This window comes from Spermophilus citellus (genome assembly GCF_964194105.1).
Source record: "Spermophilus citellus genome assembly, chromosome: 3".
NCBI classification, from domain to species: domain Eukaryota; kingdom Metazoa; phylum Chordata; class Mammalia; order Rodentia; family Sciuridae; genus Spermophilus; species Spermophilus citellus.
The window spans coordinates 41439041-41460280 of NC_138184.1; the positions used below are offsets into that span (position 1 = coordinate 41439041).

A 21240-nucleotide genomic window follows, 5' to 3' on the forward strand; every position below is an offset into this window, starting at 1 on the left:
ACATCCCCAGCCCACATATTGGAATCTTAAAACAAAGATAAGATTTCATATTAGTAGGGAAATGGTGTTGGAATAACTAAACATATATCTAGGGAAAAAATAAGCTAAATTCCTTCCTTGCTTCTTATCCTAAATTCCAGGTACAGCAAAAATTTGACTGCTAAGATAAAAATTCCTAAAACTTCTAGAATATATTATAAGTGAAATTATTTGTATTAGAGGATAAATGAGCATAAACCTAAAAACACAAATCCAAAGCCTGTAAAAGAAAGACTGATAAATCTGGTACATTTTTAAAACTGCTACATGGCAAAAATAACACAAGCAATGTGAAAGACAATCAAGCAATAGGATAATTATTTGAAATGTGCATGTCAGACAAAGAGCTAATCAATTAAGAACTAGCAAAAAAACTAATTAAAAAAAAATCTGCCTTAAAATTAATAAAGACAAGCTCAAGAAGGAGTTTATAGGAAAATAAAATGGCAGCTGGACCCAACTGGGGTTGGGCTTATCCCATAGTACTCCTGACCTAGTAGCCCTCTAGCACATTATTCTCTTAAAATTCCTCTACTTGCCTATTCTTCTGTTTGTCCTCTTTCACGTGATTCTGCAAATTCACCTGTGACTTGGCACTTGACTCACCTCCAACTTCTTCTATAAATGCTGAGGGTGAAGAAGGCTCACTGTCCATAGTCAACCAATCTAACAAACGACCTCCAAGTTGCCTTTGTCTTCAACAGCCTTCATTTCACCCCAGCCACCCATTCCCTTGGTGACTCCTTGAACTTTTCACTTCCCCTAACTGCTCCTCCTCAAAATAATCTATTTTGGGAAAAAAAAACAGGTTCTTATATCAACAGCCTTTCTTTCTAATTTGTATTGACATCTTCATCAGAACTTCAAGATTATGAATATCTCTGTTCCACCCAGGCCATGGGTACTAGCTATCTACATGTGTTTTTGTTTGTCTTCTTTACTTATCCACCTTAGATTCCATGAACCATCCTTTCAATAATATTCTGGCCAGCACCCTATATATATCATCCTGTGCACCTTGTCCCAGACTTGGATCAACCCAAGCACTATGTTTTTCCATTTCCACAACCTGTCAGCCAAGCATTACTGGAGGACATCATTTGATGGGACAACTGTGTCCCATGTTACATTAATAAGTAATTTTTTTCCCTATCTATTGTCCAATTTCAGCCTACTTGTTACTGCTTCAGCAAAGTCTTCTCAGATTGTCGTAGCTAGGTACAGTCATCCTGTTACAGGCTCACAGTACTGAGCTCCTCTTTTCATCACATTGATCCTAACTGTAATTTTACACTTATCCTACATTATCTGATAAACATCTCTCTTTACCATGGGAATGTAAAGTATATGAAGATAGACTGAACAGGAAGAAGTAAACTTCTCTTGTTTTAGTAAACTTTCCGGGGTGAATAACCTCTGGTAATAAATTAATTTGATCCTTGTTCTACTGACAAACTTTTTGTTCTATATTTTCAGGTACGTGCATGTTTATTCCTGGGTCTACATATCTAATTCTTTCCAATTCAGAAGACTGCCTTGCCAAATGTCTGGTTATGTGGGTTATTTTTGAATGCTGCAGCCATCTATTAAAAGACTTTCTTTTATATGTCAGAATTTATTAAATTAATGAAGAAACTAATAAGACTTTATAACCTGGTCTGAAAGCCAGAAATTAAAAAAAAAAAAAAATCAAGGTGTCAGCAGAGCTGTGCTCCCTCAGAAGGTTCTAGGAGAAAGTCCTTTCCTTGCTTGTTCTAGCTTCTGGTGACTATCGGCATCCATTGATTTGTGGTCCCATCTCTGTCTATTCTGCCTTCCCATCACCTCTGTGTATCTGGCCTGGGTTATCATGACTCCTTTCTCTCTTTCTTCAGATTACTGTCTTCCCTGTGTATCAAATCTTCCCTCTGCCTTATTTTTACAATATCACTAGAGATGGTATTTAGGAGTCACCCAGATAATCCAAAATAATCTTCTTATTTCAAAATCCTAGTTAATTACAAATCTATAAAAACTTTTTCCAGGGGCTGCAGTGGTGGCTCAGTGTTAGAATGCTTGCCTAGCATACACGAGGTACTGGGTTCGATTCTCAGCACTGCATAGAAACAAACGAATAAAATAATGTCTGTCAACATTTAAGAAAAACATTTAAAAAATTTCCAAATAAAATAACATTTTTAATTCTAGATAATGAGACTCAATGTTTTTAGGGAGACATTTACTCAATCTACTATAGGTAGTCTGCACACTTTTTCCCCCAATCATAATGTTTTTATCTTTTTAACACTATCTTTCTTTTTTTTTAACACTATCTTTCAAAGAGCCATAGTTTTTAATTTTGATGAGATCTAGTTTATCAGTGATTCCTTTTTGTATCATATTTTTTGTGTTTAGCAAATTATTTTTTTAAAAGATGGGCTATTTGAAAAGCAAATAGATGAGACCCATCTACTTCAGTCCTGGATGAAGTACCATATTTACAATCTAAGACAATTACTAAGAGAGGAAATACCAATTCTGTGCTATTTTGGGGGATCTAATATAAAGCAAAATAGATACAGCTCCTATACTCATATAGCTTACATGTGTTAGGAAAGACAGACACTAAAACAGTAATTACCATGCATAAAATATGGTATGAAAGATGCAATCTTTTTTGCTTTACCTGGTTTAGGATTTAGATAGTTCTCATCCTAAAAGCTAAAGAAAGTATGTCAAGAAATTTACATAGTTCCCCCAAAGACTTCTACCACATTAGCCATTTACAAAGATTTCTGCTCACACTTGTACATGGTATCCTAATAGTTTGATGAAATGTCAAAGCAACATGAATAAACACTAATTAATTTAAAATATATAGCACCACTGAGCATGGTGATACATGTCTGTAATCCCAGTAACTAGGGCAGCTGAAGAAGGAAGATTACAAGTTTGAGGCCAGACTCAGCAACTTAGGAGGACACTGTCTCAAAATAAAAATTAAAAAAGGGCTGGGGTGTTCCTCAATGATAGAGTACCCCTGTGTTGAATCCCCAGTACTCCCGAAAAAAATAATTGAATAAAATAGATGACATCAATATTAAATACACAGGCTCTAAACTCAGACAAAGCTTGTACCTAGCTCTACCTTTAATAGACTGACCACATTAAGCATCAGTTTCTTCATCTGAAAAAAAAAATGGGTTTAATAATAATGTCAACTTCCTAGGCTTATTATGAGGATAAAATGAGTTAATAAATACAAATCACTAGCATTTCCTGACACAAAGCATACCCTTTGTTAATATTAACCCTTATAATTCAATTAAATGTCAGCATGCCTGGCACTAAGTTAAAAGAAATGGTATATCCTAAAATAAAACTACAGGACATAGATACTGACATATAATAAATCATAATGTTAAGAAAACAAAACATATTTCTTAAACACACACATTGAACATACAAGCATAGCGCAACATAAAGTGGCATCTATTCCTTGCAGCCTATCTACCCACTTTAAGCATATCCAGACTCTCCACAGCATCTGTTATAACAGTACCTGATTGTGTAATTTAAGCAACTGCTATTCCTTGATTCAACCTGCTCGGAAGTTTTATCAGTGGACTACAACCATCAGAATCACTTGTTTGAAAAAGAAGCCATCTAATTATATCATATAGCAGACAAACTGAATTAGAATCTCCTAGGATAGGATTCTAGAAATCCGCATCCCAAGTGATTTTGTTGTTGTTCTGGGGATTGAGCCTGGGTATGTATGGGGGAGGGGGGAATACTACTAAGGTACATCCCTAACCTTTTTTTTTTTTTTTTTTGAGACAGAGTCTTGTCAAGTTTCTCAGGTCCTCACTAAAAAGCTGAGGCTGCCCTCAAACTTGTGATCCTCTTGCCTCAATCTCCTGGGTGGCTGGTATTACAGGTACACAAGTCAACCGTGCTTGGCTCCAATTGATTCTTATATACATTAGTTTGAAAAGCACAATATTAAGTTGAATTGTGGGCAAGAGTACTAACAATTATCATTTATTTTGCTTATCACCACATCTGAAATATGAGTTTTATCTATTCAATTCAACCAAGTACTCCAATAGATATTTATTGCCTACCATGTGCCAGACATAATTAAGTAAAAAGCAGATGCAAAGTTCAGCTTTTGACTTGCTGTTGCATCCTGGGAAACAACTTACCTCAGAACATTTATATTTGCTAGCTGGGTAATTTCTAAGGTGAAATGAACACCTTTAAAGAACACAAATTCATATTCAATAGAAATAAACCATCTCCAGCTATTTCTGCATACATATACAACTATTATATTTCCTATAGAAGTGGGGAAATTAGGGCAAATAAATGTGATTTCACATGTCAGCTCTAATTATTCATATCATTGGTATTAATTGCAGTCTCAAGGGCTTTGTTCAGATTGTGAAGCTGCCTCTAGGTTTAGCAAAAGTAGCTCTGCCACAAATGAGAAAAAAGTTTGGAAGCAAGTCACTAAATAATTCCTTGTCTTCTAATTAATTCCTCAGAGTAGGGTCCCCCCACACTCAGCCCCTCATTCTCTTTGTTTCCTGAGCAAAAAAAATCTCAAAAATGCCTTGACAGCTCTTTGACCCAGCCAGCTGTGGGTTTTCCCAGCAGGCTTGATCCCAGGTAGGGCCTTGAGCATTCCCAGGAACTGATAAAGATGTTCAGGTTGTGGGGCTGTGCCTGTGGCTCAGTGGTAGTGTGAGGCACTGGGTTAGATCCTCAGCACCACATAAAAACAAAGGTATTGTGTCTATCTACATTAAAAAAAAAAAAAAAAAAAAAAAAAGATGTTTAGGTTGTTTCCCCAAAACATTTAAAGAAGCTGACCCTGAGCCAAAATTCCTTAAATCCTCATAAACTCCATACCCTGCCCTCTCACTGCTGATACACTTAGAATATCCCTTTTTATGGCTATATGTCCTGAGGATAAGCTGCAGGCCTCTGTAAAGTCCCCTAGTAAATGCTTTTGACTGATCACTCTGGCATTTTGTGCTTCTCTCTTAGGAATGCCAAACAGCCCCATCTCCAAAGACTTTGGAGCACTCTCGTGTGGGAACTCCCCTGCCGGTCCCTGAGGATTAAACAGAAAGAGGCGGAACAGCCAAGGGAGAGAACATGGAGCACAAAATTTCAGAAGCCTGCACTTTCCCTAATAATATCTTTGCAATAGACAATGTGCTTTCAGCTTTGGTTTTTCATTTCTTTAAAGCTACCTCCGTGTACATGCTGACTGGCTGTTTCTCACTAGAGGGAGCCCTCGAGCGCAAGGTGGAGCCAGGAAGCTTTCGTTTTGTTAGACTGAAGAAGTGGGAAGCTTTGAGCCACGGAAAATACCCCACCTTAAAGGTCTTGGAGTGACTCCGCCCCTATAAATTCAGCGACTCTGAGCCGAAAAGTCCCGGCTAACAGCCACCTAGACCGCGGCTGAAGGGGTGGAGCCGGCCGAATGCATCACGTGATACCTCCAGCGGGGGGCTTTCCCTGCGTCGCGGGTGGGAGCTGCGTCGTCGCGTCACGTGACCCCTCCAGCCAGCCAATAGGTGAGCCCAGCGGAGAATTTCGAATGTGGTGGCGGTAGTTGCGGGTGATCGGAGACCGAGTCGCAGACCTGCCGGCCCCGGAGCGCGGGCCTCGCGCGTGGCGGGACAGCTTTGTGGAGCCTTGGGATGTGCGAAGGAGGGCGACAGCTTCAGCAGTCGTGGTGGCCCAGGTACCATTTTGGACGCTCCTGAGAGAGGCGGGTCGCCCGGCCCACTTCCGGCAACCCCCAACCCCCATCGCTTCAGCTCTTCCTAAGTCCATCGAAGAAACAGATTGCAGGGTTTCAGGTGTGGAACTAGGGCGAGCGGCTCGTTAGTTCTTCCTGAGGGTCTCCGTATCTTATTAAATTCAGTGGCCTAAAGCCCAGACTGTGGGTCATACTGACCCGGCTTCGTTTGACCTCGCGATCGTCACTTTCTGATGTTTTCGTTTTGTCTTCTGTTAAATAAAGGGGGACCCGAACGTCCTGCTTGCAGAATTGTGTCGATTATATAGATTAAGTAGTGTGCAAATAAAGCACTTACGGTAGTTAGAAGCCAGGCGTAACGTAAGGACGTAGAAAAATTGGCAGCTCTTCTGTGTGTAGCGCGGAACCATTGACATCCTTTCCTTGTCCAGGCATTTTGTTTTCTGCCCTTGCTGGCGCCTCCGCAGCACCCTTTAGAAAAGACTGGTAATCAGCAACTATTCTAGGTTCTTTTGAATACAGACCCTTCCCGAATACCATGACAGTATGACAGGCTTGAGACCTGTGACTTGTGTCTACTTTCATTTGTCCTACCACAACCCCCTGTTAACCACCATCCTCGTAGACAATCATTAAAACTTACAGCGAATTTATTATTTTAGTTTGTTTAGGTATATTAACGAAAACTTTTTACATAAGCTTTTGCTTTTAACATAGCTAACTTCAGTTACTTCATCTATAAGGTTCTGAAACACCTCCAGTTCAAACTTTAAAAACTTCTTTGTGATAAGTTTTATATAATCCACTTACTGTTAGTGCTTAAGAGTTTGCTCTTTGTCTTCTGGAAACCGATATATTGTATTTACATTGGTAAGAGTAAAATATTTAGTCAGGATCCATAATATCTATTCAAATCCTCAGACACTGCATAAAGGAAAATAAGGCCTGGGGGAAAAAACATGCAAGAAAATATGAGATTTAATAAAATATTTGACTAACAGAGATGAAGACATCCTTTATGATAAATTTGAAAATTGTATGAGTGGATTGTTGTTGGAAACCAGACTTTTTAAAAAATATATATCTTTATAATTTATTTTTACGTAGTGCTGAGGATTGAACCCAGTGCCTCTTGTGGGAGGCAAGCGCTCTACCACTGAGCTGCAGCCCCAGACCCAGACTTTTTTTTTCAGGATAAAAATTATCTATAAAAATGTTTAGCATACTGAAGTGTCTGGTGTGCAGCACTGAAAGATTATTACACTCACATTTAAAATCCTCAATAGCATATTACACTGTCAGTGCATGTTTTGCTACTTTTAACTGCATGTAGAACAATTATTTAATGTCCCATTTACTATGTTCATAACTTCCTGGAAGTTTTAGCATTCTGGAGTTTTAGTAATAAATGAGAATACTAGCATGTTTCTCTGTCCCAGTTCCTTTTCTTTATAGGTCTTTGTTATAGCCTGCTAAACTTATAAATAGTACTACATACTTTAAATCTTTGAGGATCACCGCGACTTTCTTGTGTGTACCTATCTTAAATGGTGCTCAGTTAAAACTGTGGGAAAGAGACAAGTAACTGAGTGACTTAATTTAATAAATGAATAATTAGAGAAAACAAAACCCAGCTATGTATATAATTGCCTCTAGACTAATGCTGCAATCCTAAGTACTAAAAGTTGACCATCAACATTGTAAGAAACAATAATAATAATGGCATCAAAATTTAATAATAAGCCAGATATGGTGGTACACGCCTATAGTCCCAGCTACTTGGGAGGCTGAGGCAGGAGGATCACTTAAGCCCACTGAGTTCAAGACCAGCCTAGACAACATAGGGAGACTGATTCCCCAAATAAAAAGGAAAAAGTAAAAAAAGAAAAGAAAACCCAACAAAATATTATTTAAGCATTTCACATAGTGCATATAATATAATAAGTCTCCAATGATTATCTGGTAAAGAATGAGTAAGTTGGGTCAGACACAGTGGTACACACCTGTAATCCCAGTGACTGGAGAGGAGGCTAAGCAGGAGAATATAAGATTGAGGCCAGCCTGGGCAAGAATGAATAAGTAATATTATGGAATCTTTGGATTAGAAATCAATATTCAATAAAGCTTTCATATAAAGTGGCTGAAGAGGAAAGAATTATGTCAAAAATATTGAGATTTTATAAAGTTGTTTTATGTGCATATAATGAAGATGATTCTAACATCTGATTTTTTAGTTTGTGTTTTGATAGGAGAGTGCTTATATGTTGCCCAGGCTGGCCTTCAACTCATGATCACCCATGCCTCAGCCTCATGAACAGCTGGAATTACAGGCATTGGCCATAGCACCTTGTATTAATGAGATTTTAAAGCTGTAAAATCTATGTTATAATTGGGTTAACCAGCTACCTACTTTGAGCTAATTCTACAGTTAAGTCTCTACTTAATCCCTTACTTATGAACAACCTGTATTTTCAGTCTTAAATTTTATAACTGATACTATTGTCTCTGGGAAAAATTACATATTTTTTATTGTTTTAAATTTTTAGGCAAAAGATGGCTAAGGAAAGGTGCCAGAAAAAATCCTTTCAAGATAGTCTTGAAGACATAAAGAAGCGAATGAAAGAGAAAAGGAATAAAAACTTGACAGAGCTTGGCAAACGCAAATCCTTCATAGCTGCACCGTGCCAAGTACCCAGTAAGAGATTTTTATGTCATCCTTTTACACCACTTTTTAAGTTTAGATTTAATAACTGATACATTTATTTTATCCTCTTTTAGACATCACTTCTACACTGCTGAAAAATACCCAACAAAACAACAAAATGTTAGTTTTAGCTTTGGAAAATGAAAAATCCAAAGTGAGGGAAGCCCAAGATATCATCCTGCAGCTGAGAAGAGAGTGTTACTACCTTGCATGTCAGTTATATGCATTGAAAGAAAAACTTGCTTCACAACAAACAAAAGCTGCTCAGGTATTTTTATTACAAAGGCTGAATTTCTTAGGGGGGAAAACATGAATAATTTGTTTAGATCAGTTTATTATTTAGATTAATTACAGATATCTCTGTTATTAGTGAATTGTTTCTTTTCCATGCTCTAGCACAGGTATTATGTATGGCCAGTTAAGAAAGCTTCAGTCATACAGGTGATTGAAGGTTGTGCCTATCTAACTCGGTTTTTTTTTTTTTTTTTTTTTTAATTGTTGGTTGTTCAAAACATTACATAGTTCTTAATATACCATATTTCACAGATTTATTCAAGTGGGTTATGAACTCCCATTTTTACCCCGTATACAGATTGCTGTGTCACATCAGTTACATTTCCATTGATTTATAAATTGCCTTTCTAGTGACTGATGTATTCTGCTGTCTATCCCATTCTCCACTGTCCCCTCACCCCTCCCCTCCCCTCCCCTCCCCTTCTCTCTCTCCATCCCCTCTACTATAAATCGTTTCTTCCACTTATATAATTTTCTAACTCGGTTTTGAAACAGGTAGCAAGGCAACTTGCAGAAGGAATAATTTAGCCTTTACACTGTTGGTCCCCTTCCAATATTCAACTAAGTGAATAAAAGGGCAACTAAGCTAAAGGCTCAAGTGTGCTAGTTGAGTGGACTAGTCCAAAAGTTTAAATCAGTGCTAACTTGAGTTTTATCTTTCCTATGTAGTTTTGCCATCTGGTGGGGTTTTATAAGAATTGCCTTTATTTAGGGCATGGGGAGTATTTAAATGCTTTTTGGAGAATCATTTTCAACCTACTAGTTGGCTAAATAAGGAAGGCTATCCTTAACACTTAGACAAGAAAAATCCTGAATATTTTGCTGAGCAAATTTTTAATCTGATTCTGTTTGTGTCCAAGGTTGTAAAGAAGGGACTCAAATATGGTTCTGCCAGCCAAAATATAATAGACATGGACAAAGTTTGCTTTAGGATATTCTTTGTGTCTCATTGTATGATAATCCTGAGAAGAATAATGGTGAGCCAGTTTCTCCTTCCCTTTGTCCAGAAGCCACTGCCAGGCAAATTACATGAGGCAGAGAATGAGAAAAGCAGTGGTGAGTGTCAAGTGTTAACAGGTCAGTTTACTTTCTTTCCAGTGGCTGTCTATTTGCTGTGCAAGTGAAGACAGCCACATTGGCACTTGGGCCAGATAAGAAAGTCAGACTACAGTGGTTGAGTTAGGACTATAGGGGCACGATTTGAGAAAAAGAATTAAAATCACCACTCAGTTGACAGAAGAAGTTAGTGAATGATTCCTTATTTTAATACATATGACATAGACACATGTGTAAATATATATATATATATATATATATATATATATATATATATATATATACATATATATATATATATATATATATATACACACACACACATGTATGTGAAATATACATATAAATGTTGAAAATTGCCTCTATAAAGATTAGATATGGGACTGAGGTTGTGGCTCAGTGGTAGAGCGTTCACCTAGCACATTTGAGGCACTGGGTTCAATCCTCAGCACCACATTAAAAAATAAATAAATAAATAGATAGATAAAGGTATCTATAACTAAAAAAAAAAAAAAATTAAAGGATTAGACATGATTTCTTCACTTTTGTGTAAAGTTAGATTCTATTTTTAAAAAAGTTTTTTCTTCAGGATATAGTCTTAAAATTTTTTTTTCTTTTCCTTTTTTAGTCAACTAATAGGGGAAAAAAAATCCCTCTAAAGGCATATGAATCTTCCTCCTCCCTTTCCAAAGTTTTTGCTGAAATCACACAGAAATAGTACAAAATGAATACTCAGTGACATCATTGCAAAAACAGTGGAGAGAGAATTCTGTCATTTTTAGGCCCTTTAACATTTATCAATGATTTTTGACCATTAAAATGTGTTGTTAGTTGCTAAGCAGATGGATTCTTAGCATTTAAAATATCCAAGCTTATTTTCCATCATATACTTATTACATGTTGTCACTCATTCTCAACATCAATCTGTACTTGTGTTTCAGTGTTTAAGTCAATTTAGCAGTTACAGAAAAACTTAAAATACTTAAAATTGCCTATAAGTAGTTAGTCTACAAAACTTTCCAAGTCTTTTGTTCCTAAGTTTTATAATGTATCTTCTTAATATTACTGCATAGTTAAATATTCCTTTCTCCTTTATTTACATTGATTAATAATACTGTTTTCAAACATTATTTATTTGATATTAAATTGAAAATTTTTCACAAGGATTAATTTCTAATGAATAGTTTTAGCCTTTTAAGTAAAAAGTCAATATATGTTCATCACATTTTAAAAATCAATTGAATTGAATTAAATTAGAATGATATCTTAGGAATCAGACTGGGACTCTAATTAAAAGCCAAGCTTAATGCCTCAAATTCCATTCCTCCCCCCTTGTTTAGGACTGTGCTCCTGGAAATTTGGTCTTTCCTCCCCATGTACCGCCTCCACTGGATCAATCTAGCCATCATACAAAGGTGCTGTAGTATTTCTTGTCTTTAGAGGAAAAGGAAAATAATGAAACCTCTCCTGGTCACCTATCTCTCTCCCTCCTCATGTCTCTACTTCCCTTCCCAGCAGAATTTTTCCAGAAAAAAAAAAAATACATCCACTGCCTTAAATTCCTCACCTTCCATTCACATTTCAAACCACTTTTATCTGGCCCCTATTCCTACTATTCTATTTTTGCTCTGTATCAAGATGACCAAAACTTCCACTTTAACCAGTTCAGTGGTCACTTCTGTTTCTTGACCTAGCGATCATATGCAACATAGGTGGTTCTTTACTTGAAAAGTTTGTTGTTCTTAGTTAGATTCCTTGACATTATCCTCCACTAGGTTTCTTGTTGCCTTTCTGACTGTTGCATGTCAATCTCCTTTACTGGCTGATGCTTTATGTTTAAATGTGTTAGCAATTGTCTAGACTTGACTCATCCTTTCCATAGCTTTATACATTGTCTATCTGCTGGTGACTTTCAAATTCATGGCTCAAGACCTAAAAACACATACACAGCTACTAGATATCTCCACTTCAAAGTTTAGAATCTCAAAACATGCTTTCTACAAAGCACAACTCTTTGCTTTCCCTCTCCCAGATTTATTGTATGCTTCCATCTCCCTCAATAATTCTTGCTCATCTCTGTAAAATAGCCTACTTCTTTGATCAGGCCAAAACCATAAGAGCTTCCTTCTACCTGCCCTCACCTATATCCCTATTCAATCTTTATGCATGATTTATTATCTCAGAACCTTCCAGTGGGATTCACCACCAAACTCTTTCAACCTTTGGCCCCTTTTAATCCATGCTTCACACAGTGAGTCAGACTAATGGTTTGGTTAGGTTTGGTTTGGTTTGGTTGCAGTACCAGGGATTGAACCCAGAGCCTCACACATGCTAGGCAAGCACTCTACCACTAAGCTGCATCCCTGGATTTTTTTTCCCCCTAGTAAGGGGGATTGTACAATCATTACTTTACTCTCCTTGAACTATTAAGACCCCTGCATTATGCCACAGAGAGGAGACTGACATGGAACAATCAGGAATGTAAAAAATAAATAAATAAATACATACATACATAAGGGAATATGATGCCAAGAAACCTAAGACATGATCGTTTTCAAGTAAAGGGGAGTTTCCTATCTCTGAACTACATTCCCAGCTCTTTTTTATTTCATTTGATCCTGAATCTCACTAACTTGTCCAGCCTGGCCTTAAACATGGAGTCCTCTTACCTGGGCCTCCCAAATCACTAGAATTACAAGTGTACATCAATGATCTTTTTAAAGCTTATCATTTTACTTCCCTGCTTAATATTTAAATCACTTCCTATCACACTTAGACTAAATTTCAAACTATGGCTCCCAATGCCCTATATTATCTGGCTTTCCCATGTACACCACCTACTGTTCTCAATGACTATGTTCTAGCCACATTGAACTATTTTTCTAAAACACAGCAACAGTATGACTTTTATATTTGCTCTTTCCACTGCTTTTTTCCTTCTTGTTTTCCTGTTATTTCAATAGCTAATTCCTTTCCTGTCTTCACATGTTGGTCAAATTCACTTTGTCTTAAATTTAATTTTCATTACTGCCTGTCACTTCATTCTGGAATTTCCTTCATAGCACTTAGCACTATCTAAAATGATCTATGTATCTTTCTTTTTTTTCTTTCTTTTTCTCTTCCTACTATAGAATGTAAGCTTTAATAGGGTAGAATTTGATCATTTAGTTGGCATAGTCTCAACTCCTAAAAGTACATGACACCATAGTAAACTGTCAATAAGTGTATACTGTTGAATAAATGAACACTTTTTATAAATACGTCAATTTTAACAGTGTTTTCCTTTGCTTTATGCATTAACAGAACCAGGAAATACGTTCCTCTGAAATGGACTCCAATAGGGATGACAACACCAGCGATTTATTTGTGAAGGATTCACCGTTAGTATCATTACCAGGGTAATGATATTATTATTATTATGAGTATCAATACCAGGGTAGATTTAATTTTGTGATTTATTTACAAAAAACAAAAATTGGTTTGATATTGACTCATATTTGGAGTCTAATGCTCTCTCATACTAAGAATATATTTAAGAAAATTTAATGTGAAGATTCTATTATATATAGCCAAATTAGAGCTTTCTTTGTCTTATATGTAGTTATTTCTAGAAATAAAGAAGCTTCACAAGAACTTTTAAAATATTTCCTTCAGTCATATTTTTCCCTGTTTTTATTCTGAGAATATTTGTAATTAAAATGAGAATATTTTACCAGTCCTAAAAATAGTCTGGTTTAGGAAAAATATATATAATAAAATATCATAGTTAACATCATTGTCACACCATCTCACTGATCCGATTTCTTTTTTTCCATCAGATCCTATATACCCTCTTCTCCTTCTCTTGGATCAAGGATACTTTATGCATGCTTATGAATTATTGAAATTTAATCATATAGTAAAATGGACAGATCTTAATTACATAGTTCAATGAGCTTGACTATTGTATCCACTGTAAAATCAAAACCTGAATCCAGCATGCTGACACATGTCTATAATCCCAGCCACTTGGAAGGCAGAGGCAGGAGGATTGCAAGTTCAAGGCCAGCCTCTTCAATTTAGCAATTTACCCTCTCTCAAAAAATAAAAAGGACTAGAATGTAGCTCAGTGGCAGAGTGCTCTGGGTTCAATCCCCAGTATAGGGGGGAAAGAAAACCTACTTAAGATCCAGAGTGTTTCCCTCATTTTAGCACAAGGTTTCTTTTTTTTTTTTTTTTTTTTTTAAAGAGAGAGAGAATTTTAATATTTATTTTTTAGTTTTCGGTGGACACAACATCTTTGTTTGTATGTGGTGCTGAGGATCGAACCCGGGCCGAATGCATGCCAGGCGAGCGCGCTACCACTTGACCCACATCCCCAGCCCAGCACAAGGTTTCTTAATCTTGATACTGTTGACATTTTAAGCCAAATACTTCTGTGTTGTTGAAGGCTATGGACTACAGAATGTAGCATTTTGGGCCTCTATCCACACAATGTCCTCAGCAACCCCATCCTCCCATTGTAAAAAGTAAAAAATAATTTCAGATATTGCTAAATATCCCCAGGGAAACATAACTTTTCCCAAGGTGAGAATTACTACCACTGACAGCTCCCTTATATCACTTTCAAGTCTGTCCCATTATGATCCATTGATGATTAATCATTGATAATTTTGTTTTGGTGTTTTGGAAGGAGTCTTTTTGGTTTTTTGTTGTTGTTTTGGGCTGTGTGTGTGTGTTTATATGTGTGTGTGTGTGTGTGTGTGTGTGTGTGTTGCTGGGGATCTAACCTAGGGCCTTAAGCAAAGTAAGCCAGGGCTCTACCACTGAACTCCATCCCCAGCCATCAGTATTAGTTTTTAAGCTGTTTTAACTTTAAGATCTGACAAAACATGTTATGGATAAAAGTAAGATGAGATAAATCAGATTTTTTTATTGGTTACCAAAGCTTCTAAACTTCTATTTAATTGTTCATATATAGGATACAAATCTCTGTACAAAGAATCAAGAATAAAAATTGCAATTATAATGAAAAAAGATTTTGAGCATAAAGAAAATTGTTTGTTTCGTGAACCAAAGAACGAGAGTTTTAACTAAAGTGAACTGTTAACTCAGAAGAGTTCAATGGTTGACACCATAAAAACATACATTATCTCACATCTCATAGCTCTGCTAATGATAAAGCAGACTTCTAAGAGTTTAGCGACCAAATTGCATTTTTAAAAACATGTCAAATTGAATTGCCTTTTTCTTCAGTTAAATGAAATTGAGTTATAGCATGTTTTCAGGCAGAGCAATCTAACTTGATGTTAGTTCTTCCACTGGGAGTCGAATGTCAATCCTAACAAATCAGTCTTCATGTAATCAGCATAAACTTTTTTTATTTCCTTTGATACAGAACCAGATGTATTGATTTGTAATGGAATTATGAAGTGGTACTAAAAGAAAAAACTCTTATAATTTAGAAAAGTATTAAAATTTGTTTCTATTATACAATTGCTAAATAAATTTATATTTTTCATTGGTATTTTCTAAGGCGAGTTCCTCTTGAAGAAACTGACTTTCCAAGACACAGAGAATCATTGCAAATAGAAGGTAATTTAAGTAAAAATCTAAAAATATTAAGGGCAAGATCATTGAGAACAAGTAACATAATTTTTTGTTTTTACTTTTTAAATCTGTTTATCTGCAATTCTGCTCAAAACAAATCTGTTTATTTTACATAGAATAATATAGGTTTATGTACATCCATCTACTGTGCCAAATCTGTAATCAGAATTCTTAGTTACAACTATAACTGCATTTTACCAAGCCCTACTTACTATGTGTTTAGGTCTGTATTAGGCATTTTTATATACATTGTCATAACTCTCAGAGCAGCCTGGGACTATAGATACAGTCAATCCCATTTTATATAGACTCAAGTAAAGCATCTCACAAGCACTAATCCTGATGATAAGAGGTAGGGTTTAAACTCAAGGCTGAGCTCCAAAGCCATGCCCTTCTTGCTACTTTTAAGTTGATATGTCCCAGTTCTCAAATATCAGTCTTATCTACTTGTACTAACCTTTGAAGAAGGGATAGTGTTGCAATAAGCAAAACTATATAAATATCCTATGTTACCTATAAATATAGAGTAAGAGTCTTTCACAGATCAAATATAAGCTATTGATCATTGATAAGCAAATAGATGGTGAAATTGTTTTCCAAATTTTTGTGTACTTAAGTAAATATAAGAAAACTATAGAATGCCTCTTCTGAAACTTTAAATTCTAAAATTTTTGACAAATTCTGAAAAATAATTGTTATTTTTCTCATTAATTTTTTAAATTCTCAGAACAAATATCTACTACTACTCGAGACACACTGGGATGTGACCTTAATTCAGATAAAGCTAAGTCTACTGATTATGTATTACCTAGAACAATATCTTTCCATCGCCATTTAAAGAAAGATTTTAATGATATAAGTCTGTTCAATACTTGGAATGACTTTGAAACCAGTCATTTAGCAAGGCAGCCTTATGAATTGGAAAGAATTGAATATGTAGACCCAGGAGTAAACATACACGTACCTGAAAATGTAGAACAAAATGTTTGTCAGTGGAACAAGGACCAAATTAATTTATCACCAAAGCTCATTCACCCAAGAAAATTTACTAAAACAAAGGAAATTATTTTGGAATCTAAATCTGAACAAACTAAAAGTAAATGTAAAGATGCAAAAGGAAGAAAAAGAGAAGAGAAAAGAAAAGCTAACAGAAGTAAAAAATCAAAATCTACATCAAAGCATAAAAGGAACAAAAGTGAAAATAAAACAAATGTTTCCAACAGTAAATTGGATAAATCTGTCAGTTCCAGTGATGCTTACAATTTTAATTTAGAAGAGCGTATTCATCTCACTCCTTTCCGACAAAAAACAAGTGCTGATTCTAATAGAGAGGAAAACGACCATAAGTCTGAAGGGAGCATCTGTGAATCAAGCAGTTCTGAAGATGATTTTGATGACCTCTATCTGCCCTCTCACAAGTACACTCAAAATCTTGCCACCAGCTCAGATGGGAGACCAGTCACTAGGCCTCGATCTAAAAGAACACTGCAGTATGCAGATGAAAGAGAGAGAGAGGATTCTAAGCCAACACAAACTCCTCCAAGTAAGTGATCTACTTGTTTGCTTGCATTTTTAATGTTTATGATACATGATCACTCCTGATGCTTATGTACTTATACTTACCATCTGTGTCTCTGGGGGAGGTTAGAGACTTACCATCTGTCTCTCTGAGGGAAGTTACAGTTGGATTAAATTGGGGGAGAAAGGGGGTGGAAATGACAGTTGTATTGCTCTCACTACTTCAAGTAAACTTTAAATCTTTAACAATAAATATTACTTGTCATGGAGACAGCGTTTTTATTTTCAGTGAATGAGGCCACCCAAGGAGGTGAGGTGATTTTTTTGTGAGATTAGAGTAAATGAAAAAATCTTTTATATACTCATGTGAAACATCCTCTTGGAAATGAAATCAAACTTGAATCTAGTGATTTGTCATCTTAATGACTTGGCTTTATATTTAATCTGACAGGAACTATGATTTAAAATAAATTTCTAGTTAACGAGACCAAGAAATGTTTTCCTCAATTGACAGGCATTGTATTCTTTTGTAAGACAACCGAAAAACTGGCTCAGAAAATCTTGCTTTTATTAGCTCAAAAGTAGTCCTGGTTCGGATATTGGTAATACAGATTGCACCTGCCCACAGATGCTCATCGGAAATTTTATTGTGGTAGAACTAACATACACACTAGGGTTGTTATCATTCTCAAAATATTGGTACATTATTTCATTTGGTCCTCAAAACAACTGAGTCACCATGCTTGTTTGTTTATAAGGAGCCAAAGCCTAAAAAAGAATTAACTTTCCTGTCAACTAGGCACTGGTAGCTTGTAAACATCTTTTAAAAATCTGTAATGATGGAATAAATCAAACAACCAGACACAATGGCACATGCCAGTAATAATCCCAGCTATGTGGAGGCTGAGGCAAGAGAATTGCAAGTTCAAGTCCAGCCTGAGCAATTTAGCAAGACCCTGTCTCAAAATAAAAAGGCCTGGGATGTACCTCAGAGGTAGAATGCTTTTAGGTTCAGTCCTCAGTAATACACACAGACACACAAGATTAGCAAAATGGTAATAATTATTGTAGCTATCTTGGTATACCTTTGAAAATATAAATAGTGCATTTTGAAAAGAAAAAGAAATGGACACAAAATAGTTTGGTCCCCAGACTACTAGCATCAGCATTACCTGTTAACTTTAAAAATGCCAAATCATGGGCTGGGGATGTGGCTCAAGCGGTAGCGCGCTCCCCTGGCATGCGTGCGGCCCAGGTTCGATCCTCAGCACCACATACAAACAAAGATGTTGTGTCCGCCAAGAACTAAAAAATAAATATTAAAAATTCTCTATCTCTTTCTCTCTCTCTCTCTCTCTTTAAAAAAATAAAAATAAAAATGCCAAATCATGCTGGGCATGGTGGCATACGCCTACAATCCAGACCATTCCAGCTTCAGCAAAATAGTGAGGCCTCAATAATTTAGTAAGACCCTGTATCAAAATAAAAAGGGCTGGGGATGTGGCTCAGTGGTAAAGCACCCCTGAGTTCAGTTCCCCAGTACAAAAATAAATAAATAAATAAGCCATACCTCAAATTAGAATTTGCATCTCCCCTATGAATTCATAAATACATTAAAGTTTGAAAAGTATTATATTTCAGAATAGAAAGCTCATCAGATATTATTGCTTAGTTACATTTTTCAAAATGTTTGTGGGGTGACAAAGTTTGAAACCCATAGAATCCTTCAGTATATGACTGCTTACTATAAAACCACTTCAGTTATAATTTTGTTATTCTTCGGATACAGTTTGCTTTTTTTTTGGTACTGAGAATTGAACCTGGAGTCCTTTACCACTGAGCCACTTCTCTGGCCCTTTTTGTTTTTTGAGATAGTATCTCACTAAATTACTTAAAGCCTTACTAAATTACTGGGGTTGACCTGTAATTTTCAATTCTTGTGCCTCAGACTCCCAATTCACTGGGATTACATGCATGTGCCATCATATCCAGCTCCAGTTTGCTTTTTGAAGTTATTTTAAAAGATTGTCTTGCAGTGCCCTCACTGCGTGCTCGGTCCCAAGTAGAATAACTTGGGTGTTTTTGATAGGAAAAACACTGGTAACTTTTTATTATCTTTACTAGATGGAACATATTTTATCTTGGATTTCACAGAGGCTGTGATTTAGAATTCTCTTTATTCACTAGAATGAGTTTAAGGACTTTATAAGACTACTTAATGATGAACTTTGGTACTTCCAAAGGTAAAGGCCTTACTGATTCTAAACAGCAAGATGTGACTAAAGTGAAATTTCATAATTAACTCATTACAAGTAAGATATCACAGAAGAATGTTAAATTTTAGTAAAATGCCCTATTATATCTACCATATTTAACATTTCAATATTACCTGGCTTGAAAGGAAAAGAATAGTTAAAAGTTTTAAAAATCCATATTATAAAATACCAGATTTTGTGTACAGTTAATATATATAATTAAGTACAATTTTATTCCAGTGATTTTTTCTTTCTCTTGGAATCATTTTAAATTTAACAGTTGTTCTTATAGGTGTGCCATCTGAGACTCACCAGTCACCTTGCCGTAGCCTAAAGGATATCACCAATACTCCCATGTGTTCTGTAGTGAAAACAAAGAAACATTCTCTTTCTCCAAAAAAGAACACAGAAAGTCCAGCAGTATCTCTGCCCAAGCGTAGGTGCACAACCCACATTAACTATAAGGAACCAACACTTACTTCGTAAGTATTTGTGGGAACCCATTTGTGGTGGTAAATGTGGGAGGAGTGAAGTTAGGGATCTTTGTTCAAGATGAGTCTTATTTGAAATATAAAAATGTGATTTAAAAAAAACTGAAGTAGGAACATTAAAAGTAGCATTTTTATAATAATTTTGTACTGAAGATTAAGGGATACTTATAATTATGCTTAAGATTTCTCTTTACCTCTACAGGAAACTAAGAAGAGGGGACCCTTTTACAGATTTACATTTTTTGAATTCTCCTATTTACAAGCAGAAGAAGGACGTGAGATGTTCTAAAAAATAATAATATCAGTAATAAGCAAATGCAATTTATCTCACCCTTTTCTATTGCTCCAGTAGAGAATCTGTTAAAACTGTACACAAATGTATGGAATTATTCCCATAGAATATTCTCTTCACGGGACTCTAGATTATAATAATTTCTTCAAAACTGCACTTCATAATTGTTTAGATTTCTTAAGTTGCCTAAACTCCTTAACTTTACTTAAAATGAATCTGGTACCAACATCTTGAAATTACTGATTATTCAAATTATTTTAATTTTCTGGCATCTTTATTTTTCCCATAAAGCAGGGAATACTAAAATGAACAATTTTTTAAGGCAAGGTAAGACCTTTTGAAAATCCTTAATTTTTGGAGTTAAGTAAATCCTTCACATTCACATTAAAATAAACACCCTGTTGTTTGTGAGCCCCTTTTAACACTGTTGTACTTAGGTTCTTCACATAAAATACATATGGGGTCATGATTAGAGAATTTGTGGTTGTTCAGGCTCATGGATTAAATGTCTGATTATGAACCTTAAGTGTGTGCTATTCAAAGTGATGCCTCAGCAGACTCACAAATTATGTCATGGACTTTCAGGAGCACCCCCTCCCCGAAACCCATGCGCCCCATGATTTAATTAAGAATCTCAAATGTTAAATGTGTGAATACCAAGGGATTTTCTCTATTTTTAATCAACCAATGAGAGTTCAGAAAGTTTGACATCTACTCTTGTATGTATCCCTTTAAACCTTGAAATCATTGATAGTAGTCCATTTTTAAAGAACAATAAAATTTGTGTAAGATAGCACATGTGTTTTCTTCTGTTCTTCATCAGATAGATTAGCTATCTGGTTGTCTTCTTTCTAGCCTTCACCATTCTTATCCTTGGACATGTCCTTTTCTCTCCCATTCAGCATTCTCTGTAGTCAAACATGACATCTCTCTCCTCCACATTTTTTTTTAATATCTTTATTTTACATTTATGTGGTTCTGAGGATCAAATCCAGTGCCTTATGCATGCTAGGCAGGCACTCTACCACCGAGCCACAACCCAGCCCCTCTCCTCCACATTTTCATTGTGCAACCTCAGGGTCCATTATCAAAAAATTCAATTTGAGCTGGGGATGTACTTCTGTAGTAGAGCACTTGCCTAGCATGTGTAAGGCCCTGGGTTCAATCCCATGTACTACCAAAAAAAAATCTAATTTTACTAGATGACCCTTTCAATCTTCATCTCAAATTACTTTCTTGACTAT

General features: G+C 35.9%; 1 protein-coding gene across 1 annotated transcript; it reads left to right on the forward strand.

Annotated features, from left to right (window-relative positions):
• Nucleotides 1-5643: 5643 nt before the first annotated feature.
• SGO1 (shugoshin 1) lies at nucleotides 5644-20009 on the forward strand. Its single transcript, XM_081287343.1, has 7 exons — nucleotides 5644-5897; nucleotides 8344-8492; nucleotides 8576-8769; nucleotides 13155-13231; nucleotides 15367-15425; nucleotides 19506-19695; nucleotides 19907-20009. Exons 2-7 carry the CDS (start codon nucleotides 8351-8353, stop codon nucleotides 19998-20000), a joined length of 756 nt encoding a protein of 251 aa, XP_081143469.1. The 5' UTR covers nucleotides 5644-5897; nucleotides 8344-8350; the 3' UTR covers nucleotides 20001-20009.
• The last annotated feature ends 1231 nt before the right edge of the window (nucleotides 20010-21240 follow it).